Source organism: Conger conger, chromosome 11 (genome assembly GCF_963514075.1).
Source record: "Conger conger chromosome 11, fConCon1.1, whole genome shotgun sequence".
In the NCBI taxonomy this organism is placed as follows: Eukaryota; Metazoa; Chordata; class Actinopteri; order Anguilliformes; family Congridae; genus Conger; species Conger conger.
In genome coordinates, this window is record NC_083770.1 from 16,521,919 (window position 1) to 16,545,615 (window position 23,697).

Here is a 23,697-nt window from a genome sequence, read left to right on the forward strand (position 1 = left end):
ATACTTCTTTACTCTTGTTTTTATTGAAATTTTCATATTTACAAATATAAAACTACACATTGACCTTTTCCATACTTATTGTATAGCTTCAAAAACCATAATGTACCTGAGATGATATTTTCACTTCAGATCTATTTAACCTTATTAATAACCAAAAGCAAGATGCTTCACACAAAATGTTATTCAAAGATACATCTCATACTCACATATTTGCATATTTACAAAATTTTATCTGAATAAAAATTACTTTATGTTTAGTCCATTTGCTCATAATAAATGACACAAGAAATTTATGAAACATGGCAAGGAATCACAAGAAGCGATGTTGGCTTTTCCTGCACAAGTTGAGGTGTAAAATACAAATCATGCTATTAGAAAAATACTGAAGGATTTGTTCATATTGGAGCAAAGAAAGGAAATTCGATTTTACAGTTAGAATGTGTAGGTTTTTGTTTTCCTCTTAAACTCTATCCTCTTGTGAATTCCATGTTGACATTAAACTGCCCACTGTTGCTCTTTCAGAATATGAAGCATATCACATTGTTACTGTGTTGCAAGGAATTCAGGCAGAGAAGGATAAGTAAGAGCCATTTTGTAATTGATATTAAATGATACAACTTCACAGCAGCATAAGTTACAACAGCAACACACCAAAATGCCCTTAGAGGAATGCAGGTACACCTTTAAACATACATTTTAAAAAGCAAGGGAGATGTGAAACAAATCTTGATCTGTCCTTCAAAATAATGGAAGCTCTTTTTTTTTTGCCCTTGAGCAAACACATTGTTTACATGGTTTTAAAAAAACCTCATTAGCACAGGCATCTTCTCGTGGTTAGCTGGTGGAGATCCTTCCTGTTTCATTCAAAAGTTGCATACTTTAACCCTCGGCAGAAGAGGCGGAGTCTGGCTGGGAGAGCTGGGTCAGAGGTCAAGCATCAGGCACCTCACGCCCGGTGGTCATACTCGCTGATCTTCCTCTTGATGTGGGCCAGCTTGGCCTTCAGATATTTGCTCCTTTTCTTCTTTAACTGGTAATTTGCAGACTGGGGAGAGGCATAAGAGAAAGTCATCACCTTGCTGTGCTCCTTGCTAACTTTAATAAGAGTCTATGTCAACAGCTTGGCCTAGTGTAGCCTACTGCGTGCTGTCAGTTCAGTGTTGGACATACCTTTTTCAGGCTCTTCAGACGGTTGTATTCATCCAGTGTATTCTGTTCAGATAAAGAAATATGACTTCAGTCAGCTTTAATCATAAATTAAAGTAATGTACTGTTACACAAAGAGAAGGTAGCAGTGATGTTTTAATAACGTAAAAATCACTGGTATGTCGATGCTTTGCATTAAAATGTCAAACTCATAGAAAAATAGTCTATATTTTTGTTGTCTAAATCTCAAAGCAGATTTTAAAAACATATTAAAAGTCATTGCTCCGCTTTATCAGTACAACAATTCTTGTGAAAGTATTTTTTTCATGAGCTTTTGCTATATATATATATAACGTTTTTCATTATTATTAGGATTATTATGATGATTATTATTATTATAATAATCATACTGTATTTCATCATACATTCGCATAGCGTGTCCTACAATAAATACATAGGAATCAGCAGTTCTGAAAGCACAGTTTGGAGTATGTCTGTGTCTGCGTTTTTACGATGTCAATGTTTCATAATATCAGCAGGGATTCAGATAAATCCATAGCGAAAGAATCAGTTCTCTAATAGACTGACCCCTGACTGGGAATTTGTGCTCTGTGAATAAGCCACTGGCCATTTCAGTGTGGTCTTTTTATTTTCAACTGAACTGACCAACGTACGAATCACACTTCACTTGAGTAATTTCAGGTGAGGGAGGTGCCTGTGCTGTGTCTCACCAGGTACTGAGGGCTGCCCTGGCCCAGCCCCTTCAGTTCATTGTCCAGCTTGGACAGGCTCTTGTTGATGTCATCCAGCTCAGCCTGGAGGCCCTTGTACTCCTGCAGGTCCCTCTCAAATGAACGCTTGTAGTCCAGCCTGGCCTCCTCAGTGACCAGGGTGGGGAACTCACTGCAGCAATGGGTTTCAGAGAGAGAGAGGGGGGGGGGAGAGGGGAGAGAGAGAGGGAGAGAGGAGAGAGTGGGAAAGGGGAGAGAGGGAGGGATAGAGGAGAGAGAGGGGGAGGAAGAGCGAGGGATAGAGGGAAGAAGAGATAGAGGGAGAGATTTCAGGAAGGAGAGTGGCAGAAAGGGAGGGAAGGAGAGATGGAAAGAGGTACACTGTAAGCTCGCTGTGAGTTAAGCAGATCATTTGAGCTAACCGGTTTCTTTTCAAAAGAGGATTCCGCTGTCACAGTTGGGGTCAAATTCATTGATTCAAATTCAAATTCCAGCAGGTAATCATTTACCTGCTCAAGATGAAGGCCTTCCCCAACCCGCTGACCCCACCCCCACACCCCGTCTCCAGCCAGGCTAAAACAAACAGTCCGTGTCACGCTACCCTGATCCTGCGTATTAGCCTGAAGTGATCATTTTTATCCTTCCTCCCCATCGCCCGCAGGCCCCGGCCCGCCCCGCTCACCTGTTGAAGTCGATGTCATCCAGTTCGTCTCCAGACTCCCCACCCGTGGTGTAGCCTCCATCGTTGTGCCGATTCTTCCTCAGTGGTTTCACTATGGAGCTAGGGATTTCAGAGGGGCTGCTGTAAAATCCAGAGTACACGGGGCCGTTCTGCTCTGGGCCTCTGGATAGGGAGAACAATGTCACTTTAGTTTCAGCACGGTAGCTGGCATAATTATCACACTGATGAGTGACAGTGTCATTCTATTTAAACTATCATTTTTGGAATAAATACATTACAAATACAGAACTGGCATATGGTCTTGGTACTGTATGTCAAACACAGCTTATATCTCGACAAATTGCATAAATTGACTGATGTCACACGGAGATAAACAATCGTAATGGATAGACTGGAAATAATTTAATTGATCATTTAATTTGAGGGTATTTACATCCATATCAAGTTATCCGTGTATTACAGTCCTATGTCATAACTTTTAAATTACAGGGAACTTAAGAATCAAACAATACTGGAAGCTCATACAACAGGCGACATTCATACACAAAAAAATACACTTTTTGGTGAAAGGGGATTAAAAATGAATGCCTGCCTGCATGACTGTGCAGTATAAATGCTAGAAATTCCAAACATTCCAAACATTCCAGAGATTTCTAAGTTTCCTGGTAAAAAACCCGTAGCAATGGTCAACAAGCCATCACATGTACAACAGTGCACTTATTCCCTCTAAAAAAACCTTCACGGCTATAATGAAGTTAAGAACTATGTTTTAAATTTTTAAATGCATTGTTTAAAAAATCGTTCTAACCCAGTGGTTTGTACCACGCCCTAATAAAATCCCTCACAATCTGCCCGCCTACTTCCAGCCAGAGAAGCAAACAATCACAATACAGGTTCTGTGGAGGCAGTCCGACCCGCTGGCACGGGAGGAGCAGAGGGGGTGTAGACACAGCTGCTTTATTGTATAATATGTCTACGATCTCTGTCCCACCCAGATTTTATGAATGTCATTTGTGGCTTCTCCAGCCTTGTTTTGGTCTGGAGGTGGTTTCATTTTTCAGCACAGGAAAGAGTCTGCACTGCAGGGAGTGAGATGTCGCAGGGATAGTGATTCTGGCGTGATGAGGTTAATCTGAGAACCTCACACACGTAATCTACAGAGTCCTAAAAACGAAAAACTAGGTAAATTTCAACATGTATTTTAGTCTTATATTTAGACTTAAGCTATATTTAATCTTTGTTTACCTTTTTTACCTTTCGCCTAAATAAGACTCAAGCCAGTTGTACAACAACTTGAATCCAGCTAATATTTTGTAATCATGCAAAGTCTCATGACAAGAATAAGACACTTGTGAAGACATACTTGTTTGCAGCGGATAGCCCTGAACTGTATATCATCTGGATGGCTCATCCACATTTATTGTGGCTTTCAGGGTCCATTCAGCATGGCTTGCAAGCTGATCAACATACTATACAGATCAGAGTATCTTTCCTAAACCAGAGAATTGAGTCCTGCATTTCTCCATTCGCCCCTGATTGTTCAGTTGCTCGAGAGTGTCCTTAGTTTATCTTAAGGGGCTGCAGGAGCTTATATAAGTAGAGGAGAGGTTGTTACTCCATCTGAGGTTTTTTCTCCCCACTAGGGAGTTTTTACGTCCTGTGGGCCTGTGGCTGGTATTTCCCTTTTTTTTTTCTTCCCTCCTGTTACTCTGTAAATGTTTTTGTGATGGTACTAGAAAAGTGCCATACAAATAAAATATAATGTAAACCAGTGGTCCTAACTACACATAGGTACACATACTGTGGTGTGCTGTTTTTTGTTGTTACTTCGATCAACTAAAACAGTAGATTACATGGTTAAACTCATCTCCCCTTGGGTTCTAAATTGGTTAGATCTGTAGATGAATAGGGAAACCAGCAGACCCTGTGGCTCTCCAGGACTCAGGATGGGGGTGAGATTTGAACTGAACTGAGGGAGTCTACTTACACAGGGCTATAGGGGGGCCTGTCATAGTCCAAGCTGGCATTATCCAGGTAATTCCGGGAGCCTCCAATCTTGTCCGGATAGGCATTCAGCAAAGTCTCCGGCATCTCGGACACATTGGTCACCTGCACACAGGTCAACGAGGTAGAGTATTAGCAAGAGACTCCTTTCAACATTGATAGCAACATGGCGACAGCTATACTTATAGCTGCCTATTCTTGTGTGTTCCTGATTACAGCCTATGGTCTAGTGGCTAAGGTGTTTGGCTTGGACCTGGAAGCTTGACTCAAGCCCCAGTGTGGCCACAATAAGATCAATACAGAAGTTGGGCCTTTCAACAAGGCCCGTCACCCCACATTGCTCCAGGGGGGAATTGCCCCTGCTTAGTCAAATCAACTGTAAGTTGCTTGAGAGTCCATTGGGTCTAATATCCATTGCGTTCCTCACAAAAAAAGACAGATTTCTAGTACTGCTCTAACCAAGCAATAAGCAAGTATTTTGGCAAGAAATGTCGCAAAGTCCGTTGGGCGGCCAACTCTCCTGCTATCTATGATCTCCCCTGTGCGGTTGGTGGTTCAGTCTCCTTCCATGGCTATAATGCCATGGATATAATCTGTTACCCTCTCTGAATAAACCAAAAAAACACAAAAAGAGGGTGGAATGTTTCCTCTCCTTTAAAAGAAAACAAAAATAAACAGGTACAGGAACAGGAATGTTTCGACTGTTCACGTTCGGGTCACCTGTCACTCGAATTTACGGCGCAGCCATTTTCAGATTCTATCACCAGCATTTCCTGTTTTCATACTTTCCCACAGTCACAGGAATGGGCACATTCCTTTCTGCTGTGTGCCACTCTGAGCAGAAACTCAAAAATGCCCTGAGCTCGACAGGCCGGAGGACCCTGGTCTGGAAATGTAGCCACGGCCTGTACTGACCTGCATCTCTGCTGACTTTGAGGCCAAGGGCCCAGTTAGCCACGCGTCAGCATTTTCTATCAGGTCTGTATGGTAAACAGACGGGCTGAGCTTTAAATCCAGGTTGAACAGGTTTCCCCTGCTCCTCCAAAGCCTCTCTCCACCAGAGATGCCAGAGGCGCAATGTCCCTGCTCAACTCGAAGGCTGTCAGTCAAAATGTAGCAGATGTACGAATGGATCGTATTTTAAATATATATATATATATAACATATATAATAGAATATATATATATATATATATATATATATATATATATATATATATGTATGTATAGATATATACAGAATACATTTGCATACAGTAATTTTATACAACTGGATATTTATTGAAGTAGCTTGAACAGCAAATTCCCTTACCATTATGCCAAACGGCCATTAATTTTACTGTACGGACATACTGTTTGTGTGTCGATATAACTATTTATATAATTGTGTATCTATTAAACTATTTTGTTCAATTTATCTGGCTTTTAAAAAATAAATTATTCGATTTGATAAAGTATTTCACTTGATCAGTGCAAGTGAAACTGCTTCAACAGGCCACACCTAGAAACTGGACATGAAACTCCACTTCTCCCCCCTCCCGCGCTCCTCCACCCGCCCCTCCCTGAGAGACGCTGGAGACTCCCGGCAAACAGGTCCGCCTTCCTCGCTCTCAAACCCGAGGGAGCCTCAGCAAACACACTGCCTGTCTCCTTTAACCTGGCTGCAACTGCGTACCATGTAGTCCTGATATTCTGTGGAGTGTCTATTCAGTGAAATGCTGTCTCACTGTTAGGCCACTGAAATGCATTTTAATGCATGCATGTAATGTATGTATAAATGTGTATTTGTTATGTTCCTACATGTTATTTGTTGGATTAGAAACTTCGATCTGTGGCCCTCTTGGCCAGATTTCAGACAGATTTAATTTGGATTATTTTAGTAAAATAAAGTAAAGAAAATGTAAACAAAATAAATAAAATAATAAAATACCAATAATAAACACCGTGATGTAAAGGCATTGCCTCTTCAAAAGCAGACAGTTGGTTGGTTCGGTCAGGGATAGAATCTATTCTGGTAGGCCACACCAAGTATTTACATATTAGCTGTTTAGGGACCATTGGCAGGGTGTATGTTTGCATACACACCCAAAATGTGTTCCCCTGGGCTTTCAGTTTCAATACTGCTCTGTCACTGAGCTGTTTTGCTCTGTCACTGGGCTGTTTTGCTCTCTCACTGGGCTGTTCCGCTCTGTCACTGGGCTGTTTTGCCCTGTCACTGGGCTGTTTTGCCCTGTCACTGGGCTGTTTTGCCCTGTCACTGGCTTAATTATTTAACTGGCAAGCAAACCAAAGATGCAGAAGTGGCATACTTTTTTAGAAAACTTGGTGCTGAACCGTGGGTGGGTGTGGAAGTTATGTTATCACTATCAGGCCAAATGAGCTTCTTCCTCCCCTGGGCCTTTCCACAGCCGTACAACAAATCATGAATCAGGGCCGCCGCAGAGAATGGCGAACAGTGACCTACATCGCTTAATGTCTGGTGTTCCCTGCGCACATGCACTTCAATGCCCACTGGCCAAAGTCTACGGATAACGTCACATTCCACTTACACTCTCAGACAGGTGCAAATAAAAGCCTAAACAGGTACAGATACTTGTCGCTGGGGCAGCCCCAAGCCAGCAATAATTCATTTGTCATTTTAATTGGAAAATGTACTGATTTGTACCCAAAGAGATCATTACTCTACTTAACCCCGTACATGTGGGAAACTTGATCGTTGAAGAACAAAATTGTAGCTCCACCGTCACTTTGTTTCTGAGCGTGTACTACGGTACGTAGAAGCCAAGGGTGAGCGTGTGTTCATGTGTGCTGTTTGATAGACGGTCCCGTGCACCCTGCGCCTGAACTCACCCACTGCCCCACGTCGTGCGATGTGCCGTCTCCGACCAGCTTCACCTCCTCCCACAGGATGTTGGCTTTGCCGTGGCGACGGATCTTGTCCCTCGTCTTCGAGGCGAAGACCAGGAGGATGATGAGGCCGACCACCACCAGGAACCCGAAGACGATGGCGATGGCCTGGGAGGGGGAGGAACCAGAGCGGGGGTCAAAATCTACTCACACATGTGACGCGCACCAGTGTAGCCCCCAACAGAATCCTCACATTTACCAAGAAGAATGAAAAAAAGAAACACAGCTTAAAAGCAAAATAGACACATTGCACAATGTTAACCGCACAATGATAATTCCTAATGTTGAACAAGTAAAGAAATCAGCGCGTATGAATTTTAATGTTACTTGAATTGCTAGCAAAATGGCAAAAAATATGACCGAAAAATTTATCGGACACTTTTCATACCTTCATTGTGTCAAACGGCACCAAGTAAAAAAATGCAGCTTTATATGACAAACACCAGGATACGGCAGATGCTATTTAGTGCAGATATTTAGTACAAAGCTGGCTCTACCACTACATGAGTTAATTAAATAAGACATTGATCAAGTGCATAAATGCTTGGCACTATGCTGTTGGTACTGTACTAATAAATCATGTTGGCTCACGAAAACAGTAGGGCTGAAACTACTGAACAAATAAAGCTTTGAGTGAACAGAGAGGAATTGCACCATACTGTACACATGCATGCTGCCCAGAAAGCCTCAGAAAATAAGTCAGTCTTGCCCTTTCACCTTCTGTCAAGAGTCTATGTCGAGCCTGTTCTTGAACCCCACACAGACTACAGCAGATATTATGAGTTTACATCACTTGACAATTATCTAGCTAATGCTTTTTATCCTAAGTGACTTTCAGTTGATTTGACAAAGCAGGGGTCTATCCCATGATGCAATGCAGGGTTAAACACCTTTCTCAGCAGCCCAGCAGCTACACTGATGTTATTGTGGCTTCACTGGGGCTTGAACTACCAATATTCCAGGTATCACGCAAGCACCTTAGCCACCAGGCCATAGTTTAGCTCCATGTCTCGTGGTTCTGATAAACGAAAGCCCAGTTGGATTCTTACCTCCTGCGGCTCCACCACGCAGTAGTGGTACAGGTACTGGTTGATGAAGATCCCGGTAGGCTGGGGCCCCTGGTTCTGGAACTGCGAGCACAGTGCCACCACCTGGTTGTAGTACACGGAGCCGGAGGACTGGGCTGTGGGATTGACGGCCACCAGGTAGACTATGGTGGCGATGAGCATCAGTAGAGCCAAAATGGCGCAGATGATGATTACCGCCAGGTAGAACCGGCGTGAGCGGGAAATGTTCTGGCGGGAAACCACCAGGATGAAGATGACCAGCACGGCGATGAAGGAGATGGCCGCTATGGCGATGAGGAAGCCCTTCCCCGCTTTCGGGTTGGTGTAGTTGCCCCCGATTCCCCCGTAACCGGCCCCGTAACCGGAGCCAATGCCGCCGCTCCCGTAGCTGCCCCCGTAGCTGCCCCCATAACCGCCCCCGTAACCGCCCCCTCCAATGCCCCCCCCGATGCCCCCCCCAATGCCCCCTCCAATGCCCCCCCCGATGCCCCCGCCGAGGCCTGACAGGCCAAAGTCTGTGTCCCAGGCCAGAGTGGACGCCACGCAGGCGAACACGGCCACGCACAGGATGATGATAATGATGGATATGATCTTCATCACGCCGGGTGGGGAGGTCCAGCGGTAGAAATGCAGGAAGTCATCCCCCTTGTAGTATGAGCGACTCCTCTCTCTGTGATAATCTCTGCTGTGGTGGCTACGGAGAGAGAGAGAGAGAGAGAGAGAGAGGGAAGTAGAGAGAGAAAGAGAGAGAGAGGGAAGTAGAGAGAGAAAGAGAGAGGGGGATGCGGGATAGAGAGAGATAATGAGAGGGGCAGAGCGAGAGAGGGAGGGAGAGGGGGGTTGGAGAGAGAAATAAAGAGAGATGTAGAGATAAGTAGTGAGAAAGGGATAGAGAGGCAGGGATAGAGAGAGGGATAGAAAGAGAGAAGGAAAATATAGAGGGAGAGAGAGAGATGGAGAAAGGGGGGGTGGAAGAGGGACAGAAATGAGAGGTGAACAGAAATATTTTGTATAGAAACTACCGCAGGTTTCTGTTTCAGATGAATATATTAATTATGAGCTCATTCCGTTTTTAGAACCTGTCGTATTGCATTCTTCCCGGTGATGAGTCCATAGTAAGTAATTGTGCATTTTGTCATTCCCTGGCTAACTCCTGCAGTTCTTGCTTAACACTAAGCACACGTCAAGCAGTTACCCAGTAACCTACTCACCTAAACAGAGTGCTAGAGCAGAGGTGTCCTATCTTATCCAAAAAGGGCTGGTGTGGGTGTAGGTTTTTGTTTTAGCCCAGTGCAAAGACACCTGATCCTACTTATCAATGTCTTGATTGAAAACCATTAGTTGAATCAGGTGCCATTCTACTGGGCATATCACTAACACACAAACCTGCACCCACCCCGACCCTTTTTAAATAAGATTGGACATCCCCATGCAAGAGGCTGGCTTAAAAAGTGTCAAAGCAAAGTCTGTACATAAAATCACATTGCTTATCAGCTCAGACTGGGACCTGCAACTTGACTGTGTGCACAGTAATATAGGTTAACCCTTTTGTGTCCGATAAACTGTGTACATTAAAATATATATCGCCACCAATACAGTAAAACAGTCCAAACAAAATTGAATCTGGAGCTATGAATCCATTCAGCACAGCGGTAGTTCAATGTGAAGAGACTGTGCTCCTGTCCTGGTGACAAAAGTGATGTAACTTACTGTCTGCCACCGCCAGGTTGGTATGGGGGAGGACTTCCCTTCAGACCAGACATTTTGAATTCCACGCAGAGTCTTCACGTCCTTTCCTGATTGCTAGTTTCCTTGCGTCTCTGTATAGTGCACAAATGGACAGCCGTGTCACACAGCACCAAAACAAACCCAAAGCACAACACTGCTGGAAAATTCCCCTCAATAATTTCCCCACAATAAGTTTTAACAAGTTTTTAACAATATTATTCCAGGGCAAAAAAATGTATTCTGAAGTAACTCCAGTACTTCTATAGTATCCAACTGCAGTGGCTGTTTTGTCTGATGTTAACAACCATGTGTTCTTCTAAGCATTTGTGTAAGGATGTCAGAATGAAGATGGTTCATTTCCACCAAGAAAGAGAAGGCTACAAAAACTCTCTCAACATTTCAAACTGTCAGAACATTATTAGATAATGGAAGATAAATGGAACAGTTAAAGTCAAGGCAAGGTCTGGAAGACCAAGAAAATGCTCAGATAGAATGGCTCAAGACCTGGTGAGAAATGTTCAGAGGAACCCACACATCACTGCAAAAGAGCTGCAAAAAAGAGTAGCAGGCACAGGTCTAACTATTCACAGGACAACAATATAACGTATGTTAAACAACAAAGACCTACATAGCACAGTTGCCAGAAAGAAACCTTTCCTATGACTTCAACACAAAATTAAGTGTCTGAAGTATGCAAAAGAAAATACTGAGAAGTCTGAAGCCTTTTGGAATAATGTGGACTGACATTACCAAAACTGAACTCTTATGTTCCCGCCAGTGGAACTGTCCTTGGTAACGCACTATTGCTTCTGAAGGTTGTCGATTATTGCAAGGACAATACATCACCTGTATCTGCGTTTAGCATAATAAAGGTATTTATGTAAGAAGGTGCGGGCCATTCGCTTGACCTTCTGAACTGTGAAATGTCACATCACAACAAATACAGATTTTCCAGAGTTTCATTTTGAACAGAGAAAAACTTGATACTTGATAGGAATTATAATTTGTAAGAATGATGAGAATTTACACGATAATTAAATATCGGTGCGGTAAGCCAAAATAATTCGAGTGGGTTAGTGAGTTAGCAAGAAAAAATATTCGATGTCAGAAAATGATATTGGCTAAATGTGTCACACCGATGCAAATATAAATTAGGAAAATATAAAATAATGAAAATATATGTGCTTTTTTACGTTTTCAAAAAATAAAATGCAACATTTACAATGATCTATGATAATACCAATTGAAACTACCGAAAACCAGTAAGTCCCGATATCAAAATAGTTTAGGTTGAAAACAATAGAACGTGACGCACGCATATCCAAGAGCGCACGACTGGTTTTTAAATCAACGCCACATAGTCTGTTTATCTACAATCTACAATCTACAATCTCAATCTACAATCTACAATCTACAATCTCCACACATTACCAGATTTGTCATGATGACCAATTATTATTTCTTCAATATACCTAATATCCTTACTTAAAACACCGAGAGAATAAAAAACGGCTCGAGCCCTTTTAACCCAAATCGGAATTAAAAACATTAATATAGATTAAATACTGTACACCCACGTCCACGTATATTTTCACAAACGTTTTCACTATAATTCGCAGTGAAACATCAATAATACATGAATTAGTCCCAGACTTATCACAGAGAAAACATTTAGCCTACCTGACTTACGCCTAGTCCGTGTAGGAACACCTGAGTGCGTGAGTGCGCTCGCTGAATAGACTCGTATGCTAATAACACTGGACACACCTGGTGCGCATCACAGATGTCCTGTCCTCCCCCAGGTAGGCTACCGTTGCTCCGCCCGAGGGTGGCAAAAGTGGGTTTGGTTAGACTTTCCCGTAGGCTAATTGGTGATACATATTTAAATCCCAATGAAACCGACGTCCCTTGCATTTTTTACTTTTCAGACCTATGCGAAAGCGAACCAACAGGTTTTTACTGTTCCTTTCCTTTGTTTATACCATCTTAACCTACATACCAGAGACTCTGTCCCACGTTTACTTTTCCCGTTTCAAGCTCTACAAATACCCAACTTTTAAATTGGACAAGGCACCAAAACGTACAGTACATTTTAATTCGCAACGCATAGTGGATTGAGTTAAACTCACATAACTATTTTTTGTTTCATTTGTTATCCATTCTGGAGGAATATACCTTGAACATATAATCAAAAGTACACAATAGTACACCTGTATGCCTTTTTTTAATTTTTTTACTGATTTTATTCATTTGTAGGTTTTGGTGAATATCTATCATATTTGTAAGATTACATTACATGGCGTAGTTGATGACTAAGACTGAAACCTCCTATTAGTCCAGCCGACTCGGTTTCTCTTACACCAGTTACCTAGAGCTTCCTGAAACCGATCACGGGTTGAAAGATGACACCTCCCCGACACACGAAGTTGCAAAACCAGAAATTGCTTACAGTGGATTCGGACATAGGACACCGCCATCTTCCAATTTCCCAACATGGAAAACACCACCATTCACGTTTTTGATACCTGATGCGGCTCATGAAACAGAAGTTTTTTTCAGGACTGGTTTGAAAAAGGATAGTTCCAGCAGGAGGAAGACGACATACAATTCACTATCGGTTTAAACTCTACCGCAGGTGCATGTGGGCATGCCTGTGAATGCATTGGATATGCATGGGCGATTCTGCTATTGAACCAGCGGCTAATACGGAAGGGCTTCACACATATCTCTCCTGCTACACTCACCGAGCACTTTATTAGGTATTTTTAGACTTCTACTGCTGTAGCCTATCCATTTAGAGTTATGATGCATTGTGTGTTCAAAGATGCTCTTCTGCATACCACTGTTTAATGTGTGGTTATTTGCGTTAGTGTCACCTTCCTGTCAGCTTTGACCGGTCTGGCCATTCTCCTGCATTCTTTGCAAACTCTAGACTAGTGTGCGTGAAAATCCCAAGAGATCAGCAGTTTCTGAGATACTCAAACCACCCCGTCTGCCACCAACAGTCATTTCACAGTCAAAGTCACTTAGATCACATTTTTCCCCATTCTGATGGTTGATGTGAACATTAACTGAAGCTTCTGACCCGTATCTACATGACTGTATGCATTGCACTGTTGTCACACAACTGGCCGATTAGATAATTACACCTACTTATTCATGCAAAAGTAAAAAAAGTGCTTGTGAGTTTGATGAATACATGAAAACTGTAACTGAAAAGAACACTGTTCCCCTGTAATTTTTTGGGAAACATCCCTGTGCCAATGGTAGAGAGCGAGGGAGTCATGATAAAACCTAAGTGTGGTATCGTGGGCCGGGCAGAAGAAAAAGAACAAATAACCATAAGGTTAAAGGTTCCTCTCCATGCCAGGTTGTGCACTGTTTAATGTAAACTACCTTGTAAATGTCAGCGATTGAAGCGGCTTGCGATTAACGCATTTGCTAAAGAAATATAGGATGGCTCACAAGAACTCTGGCTCTGCAAAGCACACACACTTAAAGTATATTTTACACCCACAGTCACACTCACATACACACAGGGGGCACCACCGCAGGAAAATTATACCACTCTTTTAAGTAGACTGTCATAAGATTAAAATGCCCAGATCCATGATTAAAAAGCAATGTTGGCCTTCTCAAAATATTGTCCATCTTACCAAATGTTTGTTATCAAAATAGTGGCAGGAATGTCTGACTTGTAGCAGCGTGTTAAAGACAAACACTGAAGAATAAATAATTAAAACACGAGAGGGTGAGAGTTTCAGTGTCCACACCAGTCTCTATTTACACATTATGCAAATATGTGTTAGATTTGGATAATATAGATACTGAGATATGAATGTTGATCGCACAGCAGTTCTGGGTTAATGCTTTCACAAAAGCAGGAGGAAAAGACAGTTCAGTGAAACTTAAACAATTCTAGAGAGCACCATTTGCTTAGGTTCACAAAAGAGACATACAGTGCCCTCCATAATGTTTGGGACAAAGACCCATCATTCATCTGTACTCCGCTATTTGTAAATTGAGATTTGTAAGAAAAGACAAGTTGTTCAAGTACAAATAGAGAATAATTGTTTCCAAAAAATATTCAGCAGAAACTATTATTTTCATATCTACTGGATATCTGGCAGCAGGTGGTTTGACACCTCGAAACTTTAAGTTATTTAGGCAACAAATCTATTGCATACTGGATCAGCATAATTGACAGCTGAATCTAGTCCCACCCCCCAATTCCCATAGAGCTCCATTCAAATGCAAAGGGTTTTAGTATCACTTGTAGGACAACTTGAAAATAAGATATCCACACTCTGATGATGTATAAAAATGCCCTTCATAAAAATCTGACAATGTGCACTTTAACCACATGTGATGTTTAAATTGAAACTCAAATTGTGGAGTGCAGAGGCAAATAAATAAACTGTGGGTCTTTGTCCCAAACATTATGGATTGAGTACTCGAGTGGAGTGATGGCTCTGAAGTCTTTTTACTCAAAAATAAAATACAAAATAAAAAACAGATTTTAAAAAACAGCCTGATAATGCATTAAACTTAAAAACACAAAGAGGACTAGGACATCCGCAGCCCTGAAATTACACTTAACAGGTTTGTGCCAAAATTATTGCAACTTGATTACAATTCCAATGTGAAGTTTTACAGAACTTCAGGTATAATGTGCCATAACTGTAAAAAAACAGATCAAATACACAGCAGTCCAGAAGGTTTTGCCAGTGGACACTAACAGTGGGCCACAACATGGACCATCACCTTGACATTGGAGAAGTGCGGTCCCCTTGAATCAGTTTCCTTATTCTCTCAAGGTCACAGAACAGATGGACCATTTTTACAATTATGTTGTTTCACAACGTTGTGTAAATGCCTTTCTGAAAGCAACCCTGGCAACAATGATCAGAATTACCAGACTGAATTACAGAAAACAAACAATTCAGTCAGAATGCAAGGGGAACGGAAGTAATCATTCCCCTCCCCTTCCCCATCAGAATACCATCTCAGAAAAAAGCCTTTCAATTCTCAACACACCAGTTTGCCCTTTGAAGAGTGTTTTTTTGGTTCAGTCCAGTGTTCTAGAACTCCGTTGCTTTCAATTGCCAGTAGTGACTGTTACATCAGCATTAGAATGTTTAGTTAAAAACATTCCAATCACATATTAGTGATCTTACACCTTAAAGGGTTCATTCCAAAACTAAATATCACAGTTACTGTTCTTTGGTTCCATTTTTCCATTTGGTAGTCTAGTCTGCGCTGAAGAACTGGCATCTGGAACTTGCCCTGTTATGCAGTTTTTGCCTCAGATTAGAAGTCATATACATTCTAAAAATGACAGAAGAGTCTCAGTTTCCATGTGCCCATTTCATTAATCTTCCATGTTCTCCTTATGGAGAGGGGAAATCAAAGAGGAAAAACAGCGTCAGATAGTCCCCTTTCTCCTGGAAAGCTGTGCTTATGCAGGCGGGATTGAACTGTGTCGGTCAGGTCTCTGTGGGCGTAAAGACATTTTGATATCTGCCCCCGAGGCTGTGGTGTGTTGAAGGAGGGGGAGCGTCCCGTCCAGTCGGTGGTGGTCTCGGGTGGAGGGTTACGAGTACCCTCTGTCGTCATAGCCATCCAAGCGATCCAGTCGGTCTGAGCGCGATCCGAACGCGTCCAGGCTGTAGCCGTCGTTCCAGTCCATCACCTTGTTGTACTCCTGGATCTTCTGCTTGATGTGAGAGAGCTTGCTCTTCAGGTAGTCACAGCGCTCCCGCTTTTCCAGGAAAGTCGGGTCCTGTGGAGAGGAAGCACAGAAACGCAGGGTTTGAGCCTTTATGGTCAAATCACGGGGTGGGTAATGCTTACCTGATCCTGGCAGAGGATAAACACACCTTTAGCCTACAGTCTATGTTAAACAGCAGCCGCAAGTTCCAGGAACAGACCTGGGTTTAAATGGTATTGGATTTGGATTTAAATACTTTTTGAGCTTTATTGATCTTGCCAGGTGCATTCGAGCCCGCTAGGAGGAGCAGATGGGTGGGGTTTACACTTTTGGGCTTTTAAAAATTTGTTCCAATACACCAGGCAAGCCATTCAAATGCAGAAAAGCATTTGAATCCATCAAAGATAATAATTAAACCCAGGTCTGAAAAGGAATAGGAAAGCACAACAGAGATACTTTTGTACACTCTAGAACCTGCAGGTTCGGACCGATCGCCAGACACACAATAATGAATAAATAGGAAGTGAGAGAGTGGCAGAACAGGTGGAGAGGTGCAAGAATTCTCTGCCGGTCATGTGACCTCCATTTAGGGAATAAGCAGCAGGTTACAAACAGGTTGTTCCATTGCCAGGGAAGCACAATGCAACCTTCAGTTACCGGCAGACCCAGTAACTCCCCTTCCTTCTCACAATGAGCAGGCAGCACGCACACACAGTACAAGACAGGCGAAAAAGTGAACCATAAAAGCTCTTCTCACTGTAGATGTAGCGGTTACTGTGGTCCTTGTGGAAGTGCTTGTCCGTTTGGACTGCACCCTCCTTTGGTTCAGTATTTTCATAGTTTATTATTATCATTATTTTTGCTTAGGAGCCTCAAAAGTCCACAGAACAATTGAAGACATACTGAAGAAATTCCTCCCCCTTTAACCCTCTTCACTCACAGGCCCGTCCGGAATGTGTCCAGTGGCCTCAGCAAGACACACACAGACACACACAGACACACACAGACACACACAGACACACACAGACACACACAGACACAGTGAGAGCAGAGGGAGGGAGGGAGAGAGGAGGAGTGAGGGAGGGAGGGAGGGAGCGAGAGAGGGCGTTTTTTGCTTTAGTTTTGAACAGCCTGGTGTTTGAAGCATAACACTTCCTCTGACCAGCGCTGCGGTACAGCACTAACTCACTGTCTTTTTCCTCCGATACTCCTGTAGGATGGCATGGACGCGTTCCTGCTCCTGTAAGAGAGAAGGCCTTTACTCTCAACCCCACAATGCACCGGACAATCACACCACTACGGCTACATTTGATTGGTAAAACAATCTTAAACAGAGGCAGTTCATTAATCAAGTTAAAAAGCAGGCTAACTCTGCATCAAATGACGCAGAACGATAAGAGTTTGGCAAACTAAAAGTCAAGGCAACATTCATTTGCCATTACTGCAGAGAACCAACAAACAATCCTACAGTGTATATAAACCACATTTACGCATTAGCTTCAGTCAGGAGTGAGGGGTGAACCAGAGGAAATGACAGGAAATGAATGAGTCTCATTAAGTGGGTCATGAGTCCGGAAAGTTTGGGAGTCTCAGTTGAAGATAGAAGGAACCAGGGTGGGGGTTTGGGGGGTCAGTATCTCACCATCTGGTTGGAGGGGTGTGTGGGCAGAGTCCTCATCATCCCGTCCATCTCGTCGAACCTCTTGAGCACGGCTTGGACCTCAGCGTGGAGCTCCTTGTACTCCGAGTACTGGTCATTAAACACGGCCTTGTACTGGTCCCTCTCCTCGTCTGTACGGATGGTGGGGTACTTCCTGCACAGAGGGAAGTCCATATCATCTATCAGCCCGTCAATCAACCAGTAAATCACTCGCTCAGTCGTCACTCAGTCTTCATATTGTATCGCACCACATACGGGTGTTCAGGACTGAAGCAGACCTGGGTCAAATAAATAACTGTTTTGGATTGAAATTATTTTCTACGCTTTACTGAGCTCATCTGGTGCATTGGAACCAATTAATTACCCTCAGAAAGTGCAAACCGCACCTTCTGGTCCTCTTGGTTGGCTTAGTTGCACCAGACAAGACCGATCGAGCACAGAAAGGTATTTGAATTCAAAACCATTTGACCCAGGTCTGGACTGAACCCATAAATCCAGGGTGGTGCAGGGTGCACCCCCAGGTCGTGGGGTGAATGCCGGGACTCACGCCACGTAGTCGGGCATGATGACGGGTTTGGGGATATATCCGGACGGGATGTGTCCGCTCAGGATCTCCGGCTGCGTCATCACGGAGGGAGGGGCTCGGACAGGATTCTCCTGCACTGACTCCGCCTGTCCATTCGAACCTCCGAGCTCCTGACACACCAAACACAGAGGAAGAGTCAAGAGCAAGGAAACCGCAAAACTACAGCAACGTAGTTCAATGAAGATACACTATATTATACGAACTATAATATATATTGGTTAATTTACTATAATAATCTTGGATTTCAGCATTAAATAATCTCAGACTAAACTGAATCTTAATTTTGCATCTAGCTGAAATACTACTGAGGCGCAATTATTGTAAGAAAAAATTATTACCAAGGATCTCGGCACAGAAGATGCTGCTGTTTTCATCTAAGAAACGGGGGGAAGAAAAATTGTTTTAATCAGTCTAAAGTTTATGCACATTCCTGACAGTCCCTTCACAACAACATGGTCGAAATAATAGAGAAAGACAGAACACATAGACACACTGAATAGGTACAACATCCACAAGTACAACACCTGTGCCTCTTGCTGTTGCTAAGGGATGGCACTAGTATCTGCACATGTAGCAACTCACCATGGAAACCCCCAGGTAAGCGAAGAGAATATACAGTCCACTGGGAACCCCCTAGCTATTTGAGATGCTCACTCTAGAGCATAAAGCCACAGTGCTCCAGATTCACACACACATTACATGAAGAAGACTATAAAGGCTGAAGTGTACATCAGAGCCATCCTAGACTGTTCCAGGTATGCTCTCTTCTCTGAATAAAACGACTATGATGAACCCATCTCTGCCTGGAGGAAAGTTTTAGTGACAGGATACAACCATTTCTATGGCCGTTTACTCCAACAGCAGCCAAAAGCACCCATTTACTGAATCTGTAAATCCAGCAGACCTGGGCTCAAATAGTATTTGCTTTGGATTTAAACACTTTTCTGTGCTCTGTTGGTCTTGCCTGGAGCCTATCAGCCCCCAGGGAGGAGCAGATGGGCTGAGTTTACACTTTTGGGATCATTTCATTTGTTCCAATACACCAGGCAAGCTCAAGTCAAATGCAGAAAAGTATTTGAATCCAAAACAAACACCACTTGGACCCCAGGTCTGCTGTAAACTCAACCCAGGGTACTTGACGGTCTACCAGGCTATGCTCAGAGGCGGGGGGCGGGCCGTACCTCCAGCTCCATGCCTTCCCGAAGCCGGCGGGCAGCCTCGTGCCTCCACAGCTTCAGGCAGACGATCGCTCCGATGAGGTACACCAGCATGTTGACGAAGAGGAAGATGATGGCGGCCGTCTGCCCGGCCTCCACGCGGCAGAAGGCCCCGTTGATGCCGTTGTTGAAGACGGGGTAGGAGCAGAGCCCGCCGCGGTTGGTGTCGCGCACGTACAAGATCCCCGCCGCCATGAACAGCACGGCCAGCGCCAGGTTGATGACGAACTCCGTGAGAGGCCACCAGGTGGAGTCCAGCAGGATGGTGCGGTAATACATGGACATGCCCAACACCAGCACGATCACCGTGACGAACCAGGCCAGGCCGGCCACCACCAAGATGAAGGGGGTCTTCGGCCCCGTGTAGTAGGCCCCGCCGCCGACCCCGCCGGCGCCCTGCTGCCCGTACCCGCCTCCGAACATCTGGGGCTGGGAGTAGCCGTACATGTTGAACCACTCGTTGTCCTTGTGGATGTAGGCGCAGACGCAGGCGAAGATGGCGGCCCCCAGCAGGAGCTCGATGGCCCCCAGGATGCGCAGCAGGCCGGCCCAGGACTTCATGTAGGCGTAGCGCTGGTTGTACTCCTCCACCCGCTCGCTGTAGGTGAGCGCCGTCTGGACCGTGCGCCCGTCGATGGACTCCAGGGCCTCCGCCCCCAGCAGCAGCTCCTTGCGGGAGTTGTAGCTGCGGTAGGAGCCGGGGACCGAGGGGGAGTGAGGGGGGGAGCATCTCACCCCCTCGGTGGTGCGGTTGTCGTTTTCGGGGTGGAGCATGGCCCAGGGTTTGCCCTCGCTGTCCCGCCCGCTCACCGACTCGCTCCCGCTCCCGCCCCCGCCCCGGAAGAAGTTCTTGACGGAGTCGGGGATGAAGCGGCGGACCGGTTTGATGTCGAGCGCGTCGAGGTTGTCCTCGCTGTCGCTGGGGTAGAACTCGGGCCCCACCGGGGGCGCGTCCGGGAGGGGAGGGGGCGGTAAGGGGTCTGAGCTCAGCGCCAGGTCGGCCCCTCTCAGATCGCCCAGCGGCCGGGGGTCATCCTCCCTCCTCAGAGAGCCCAGGGGCACCTCGTCGTAGTACGGAGAGACGTCTCGCACCCGGTCAAAGCGGGCCGACGGCCCTCCTCCGGAAGACATGGGGAACGTTTATAGCCCTGAGAGAGAGAGAGAGAGAGAGAGAGAGAGAGAGAGAGAGAGAGAGAGAGAGAGAAGGAGGAAGGGAGGGAGAAGGAGAGAGAGAATTTGAGAGAGACACACACAGAGAGAATTGCTTGTACTTCCTGACAATAAAGCACATTGAATTAAATTACTTTAAGAGTCAGTCACCCAAAGGCTGAACCTCTGCATACAAATGGATTTAACCCTTGTGTTGTCTTCATGTTATATATGAACCCTGTGTCCAGAGTAAAAAACGACCAACCTTGCTGGACCAGCGATAGAATTTCAAACCCTAAATCAATATTTTTCATGGAAAAACAACCTGTCACTCATAAATAAATCGGTAAATAACCGATTTTTCACATTTTTCTTTCTTAAAAAAGGGTGATTTTATTGACCCGACAACACAAAGGTTAAATGAGCTCTGCTGTGAAATGTGTGTGGTAGCCCAGGATAGAATTTCTACACATCTAAGCAATCAACGTCACCATGGATTCACAAAAAGAAAGCTGCAATTTAAAAAAAGCTTCCCCTACCCCTAGTCATTTGATTAAAGACACCATTTTAAAATCATCGAAAGCTAGTTATACACCCATCAAAGAACCCCAGAACGCACAAGAAAAAACACAGGAAAGCACACAAGAGATTTCTAAAACAGGCGGTCCAAGAATTTGTCCCAAAAAACCATGATAATTGCGCCATCTAATTAGTGTGTTAGCCAATGAGTAAATATAAAAATGTGTTTTGTTTAAATACCTCGCTTACACGCTGTCACTCGGCAAGACTTACATTGCCTTGCAGGGAGGTCACTGTGCAAACCGTGCTTGGCTTTGACCACTCAGCTATCTAGAAAGAACAGGAGCTGATGTCACAATGACCTGTTTCTTCACTGGCAGAATGGACCCAGGTGATTGGCCAAGAACTGCTCTTAAACTGTGGTAGAAACACAAGATTAAGGCCTGTTGTTTTCACAGGGAATCGGCATCCCCAATTAACACACAGATTTATGACCTTCACCTATGGGGGGGAAGAAAAAAAACTATTAAAATATATTTCTGTGTTTTTCAAAGCTGTGCAAGATCTCCACAATTAATTCCTCGTCGTAAATCTAAACAAAATAAATCATCTTGCACCGTATAACTTTTTTGTAAATATACCACTTAATGACAGTAGATATGACCATTGCGCATACCAGCCAGTATAAATGACTGCCTTTTCAGATGTTCAATATTCATTGCTTTCATCATTTTGGTCATTCACGTGGAGGTAGAATGTCACCAAGCACTCGTTATATTTAATGACAGTAACGGAAGCAAAACAAACAGAACAACACACCTGTAACACCACTTCCCATTAACAACAGATAGGTAGAAAGCAGTAGAAAACAGGAAAATGGCATCAATGTAAACTGAGCATTATAACTTGGTTTTTACTAGAAATTAGATGTAATTTGTTCAATATATGAAGAGTTAAAATCCACGTCAAATCTGTATATCAACAAAACTTCTAGGAGTAATGGCAGTGGGCGTAAAATAATTACAAAAATACAACCCGGGGCACTAAATGCCACAATGTGAAGGTCATTTTCACATTTTATTTCCTCCTCCAGTGCTATCCAACTATATATTGCAGAACAATAAATGGTAGCTATATATGCATAAGAAATTCAACGCGACAGGTCTTCGTAGTTAACTTTCTTCGCGGCTACAACATTGTCTTTCCACAAACGCATAACTACAGCAGGCCAATATATTCAGAGAGAAAGCAGAATCAAGCACCACTTGCCTACATGTTACATTGCAGCAATGTCCGCCTCACAAGATTTTCTTTAATACAACGTCGCTACACTCGCTAAACTACGTAGGCTACTTACCTGTCTTCGCAAGTTTCAAGTTGCACTTTGGCCCAAACATTAAGAATTAAATCCGTTACAAATACAACCTAATTATATGAAGAGTAATCGTAAATAACCGCTTAAACAAACATGGCAACCTGTTGTAACCAGTGAACCGAATGAATTTGAAACTTCAAGAGAAAATCGCCGTACTTAATAATTCAAAAGCCCACCATCGGCATATAAAAGGAGTTGAAAATGTGTTTATGTCGATAAATACTATTGTTTTGGTCATCGGTAGGTTGACATTTTTTTAGAAATAATGTTTTGTATCTCCTACCTGTTGTTAGAAAAATTTGCTTTTCGTTCACCTTCTCCCAAACTATGAGAAGCGTAGGAATCTGGTCACGTGACCGACCCATCCCTGAGAGTGACGTAAGCCACTTTGATCCAGACGGAAACCTACCTGCTCGGGAGGATCTGTCGACGCTACCTGAGTAAAAACTCAGGATAAACTCAGGTATTACGAGCGGAAGTGATACTGATGACTAATGCGTGAGCCTGATAATGAGTAACATTCCCTCTCTTATGAACGGTCCCAGACTCATAGAAAATTATACCAGAGTATTTTTAGGTATAGAACAATTGTTACCCTGTTCCTGTTCTGGATGGGGCAACTGAGGAATATGACTGCCGTTGAAGGAATTAGTTATATTATTTGCACACAATATCAACTTCCTGACATGAGGCATCAGCACCATTCTGCTATGATTTCATGACAAACGCATATCCCGCATCAATGTACGAACTGATAGCCTACACAAATTATGATTAAAACAAGACTGTGGTATTTAGTGGAGTGCTTAAATTCAAACTGTACTGTATATATATAGTGTATTTCTTGCAGCAATGCAGGCACGTGTGGTCAGTATAAACAGGATAAACAAATAATATGGCTCTGAATAACAGGTGTTGATGCGATGTGATTTTTATGGGCTTTGTTTTAGCGTGATATCCAGTATATTTTGTCAGTTCTTTTTTGTCAAGCAAGGGTATATTGTTTCTAATTTCCTCTACGGTTTTGGCTGTACTTGGTATTGTCTGGTTTTTAACATGTAAATAAATCCTTCCCTTTCTTTTCCTGGTTTCGAGTCACTTCCTCCCCTGCTCCATTCCAACTGCACCCAGCCCCCACCCCGCACTTCTGGAGCTTCCTGAACCCGCCCAAGAACAGTGTAACAGCAGTACCTTAAAGGGGAGGCAAAATATCACGT

General features: G+C 43.7%; 2 protein-coding genes across 5 annotated transcripts; both read right to left on the reverse strand.

Moving 5' to 3' along the window:
* Nucleotide 1: 1 nt before the first annotated feature.
* oclnb (occludin b) lies at nt 2-9,224 on the reverse strand. Its single transcript, XM_061260300.1, has 7 exons — nt 8,519-9,224; nt 7,413-7,577; nt 4,547-4,668; nt 2,560-2,721; nt 1,878-2,049; nt 1,171-1,212; nt 2-1,045 (listed from the first exon to the last, which is right to left on the reverse strand). The coding sequence occupies exons 1-7, from the start codon at nt 9,131-9,133 to the stop codon at nt 947-949; spliced, it is 1,377 nt and encodes a 458-aa protein (XP_061116284.1). The 5' UTR covers nt 9,134-9,224; the 3' UTR covers nt 2-946.
* Nucleotides 9,225-14,022: 4,798 nt separating this feature from the next.
* Nucleotides 14,023-22,962, reverse strand: marveld2b (MARVEL domain containing 2b). Of its 4 annotated transcripts, none has more exons than XM_061260298.1 (8): nt 22,890-22,962; nt 21,346-21,522; nt 19,402-20,585; nt 18,559-18,594; nt 18,182-18,330; nt 17,617-17,788; nt 17,164-17,214; nt 14,023-16,046 (listed from the first exon to the last, which is right to left on the reverse strand). In XM_061260298.1, exons 3-8 carry the CDS (start codon nt 20,566-20,568, stop codon nt 15,858-15,860), a joined length of 1,764 nt encoding a protein of 587 aa, XP_061116282.1. In that variant the 5' UTR covers nt 20,569-20,585; nt 21,346-21,522; nt 22,890-22,962; the 3' UTR covers nt 14,023-15,857. The 4 variants fall into 4 exon arrangements, with proteins under 4 accessions (XP_061116282.1, XP_061116281.1, XP_061116283.1 ...); XM_061260297.1 differs by lacking the exon at nt 22,890-22,962 and adding an exon at nt 22,764-22,889; XM_061260299.1 differs by lacking the exon at nt 22,890-22,962 and adding an exon at nt 22,764-22,837 and having other exon boundaries at nt 21,379-21,606.
* Nucleotides 22,963-23,697: the final 735 nt, after the last annotated feature.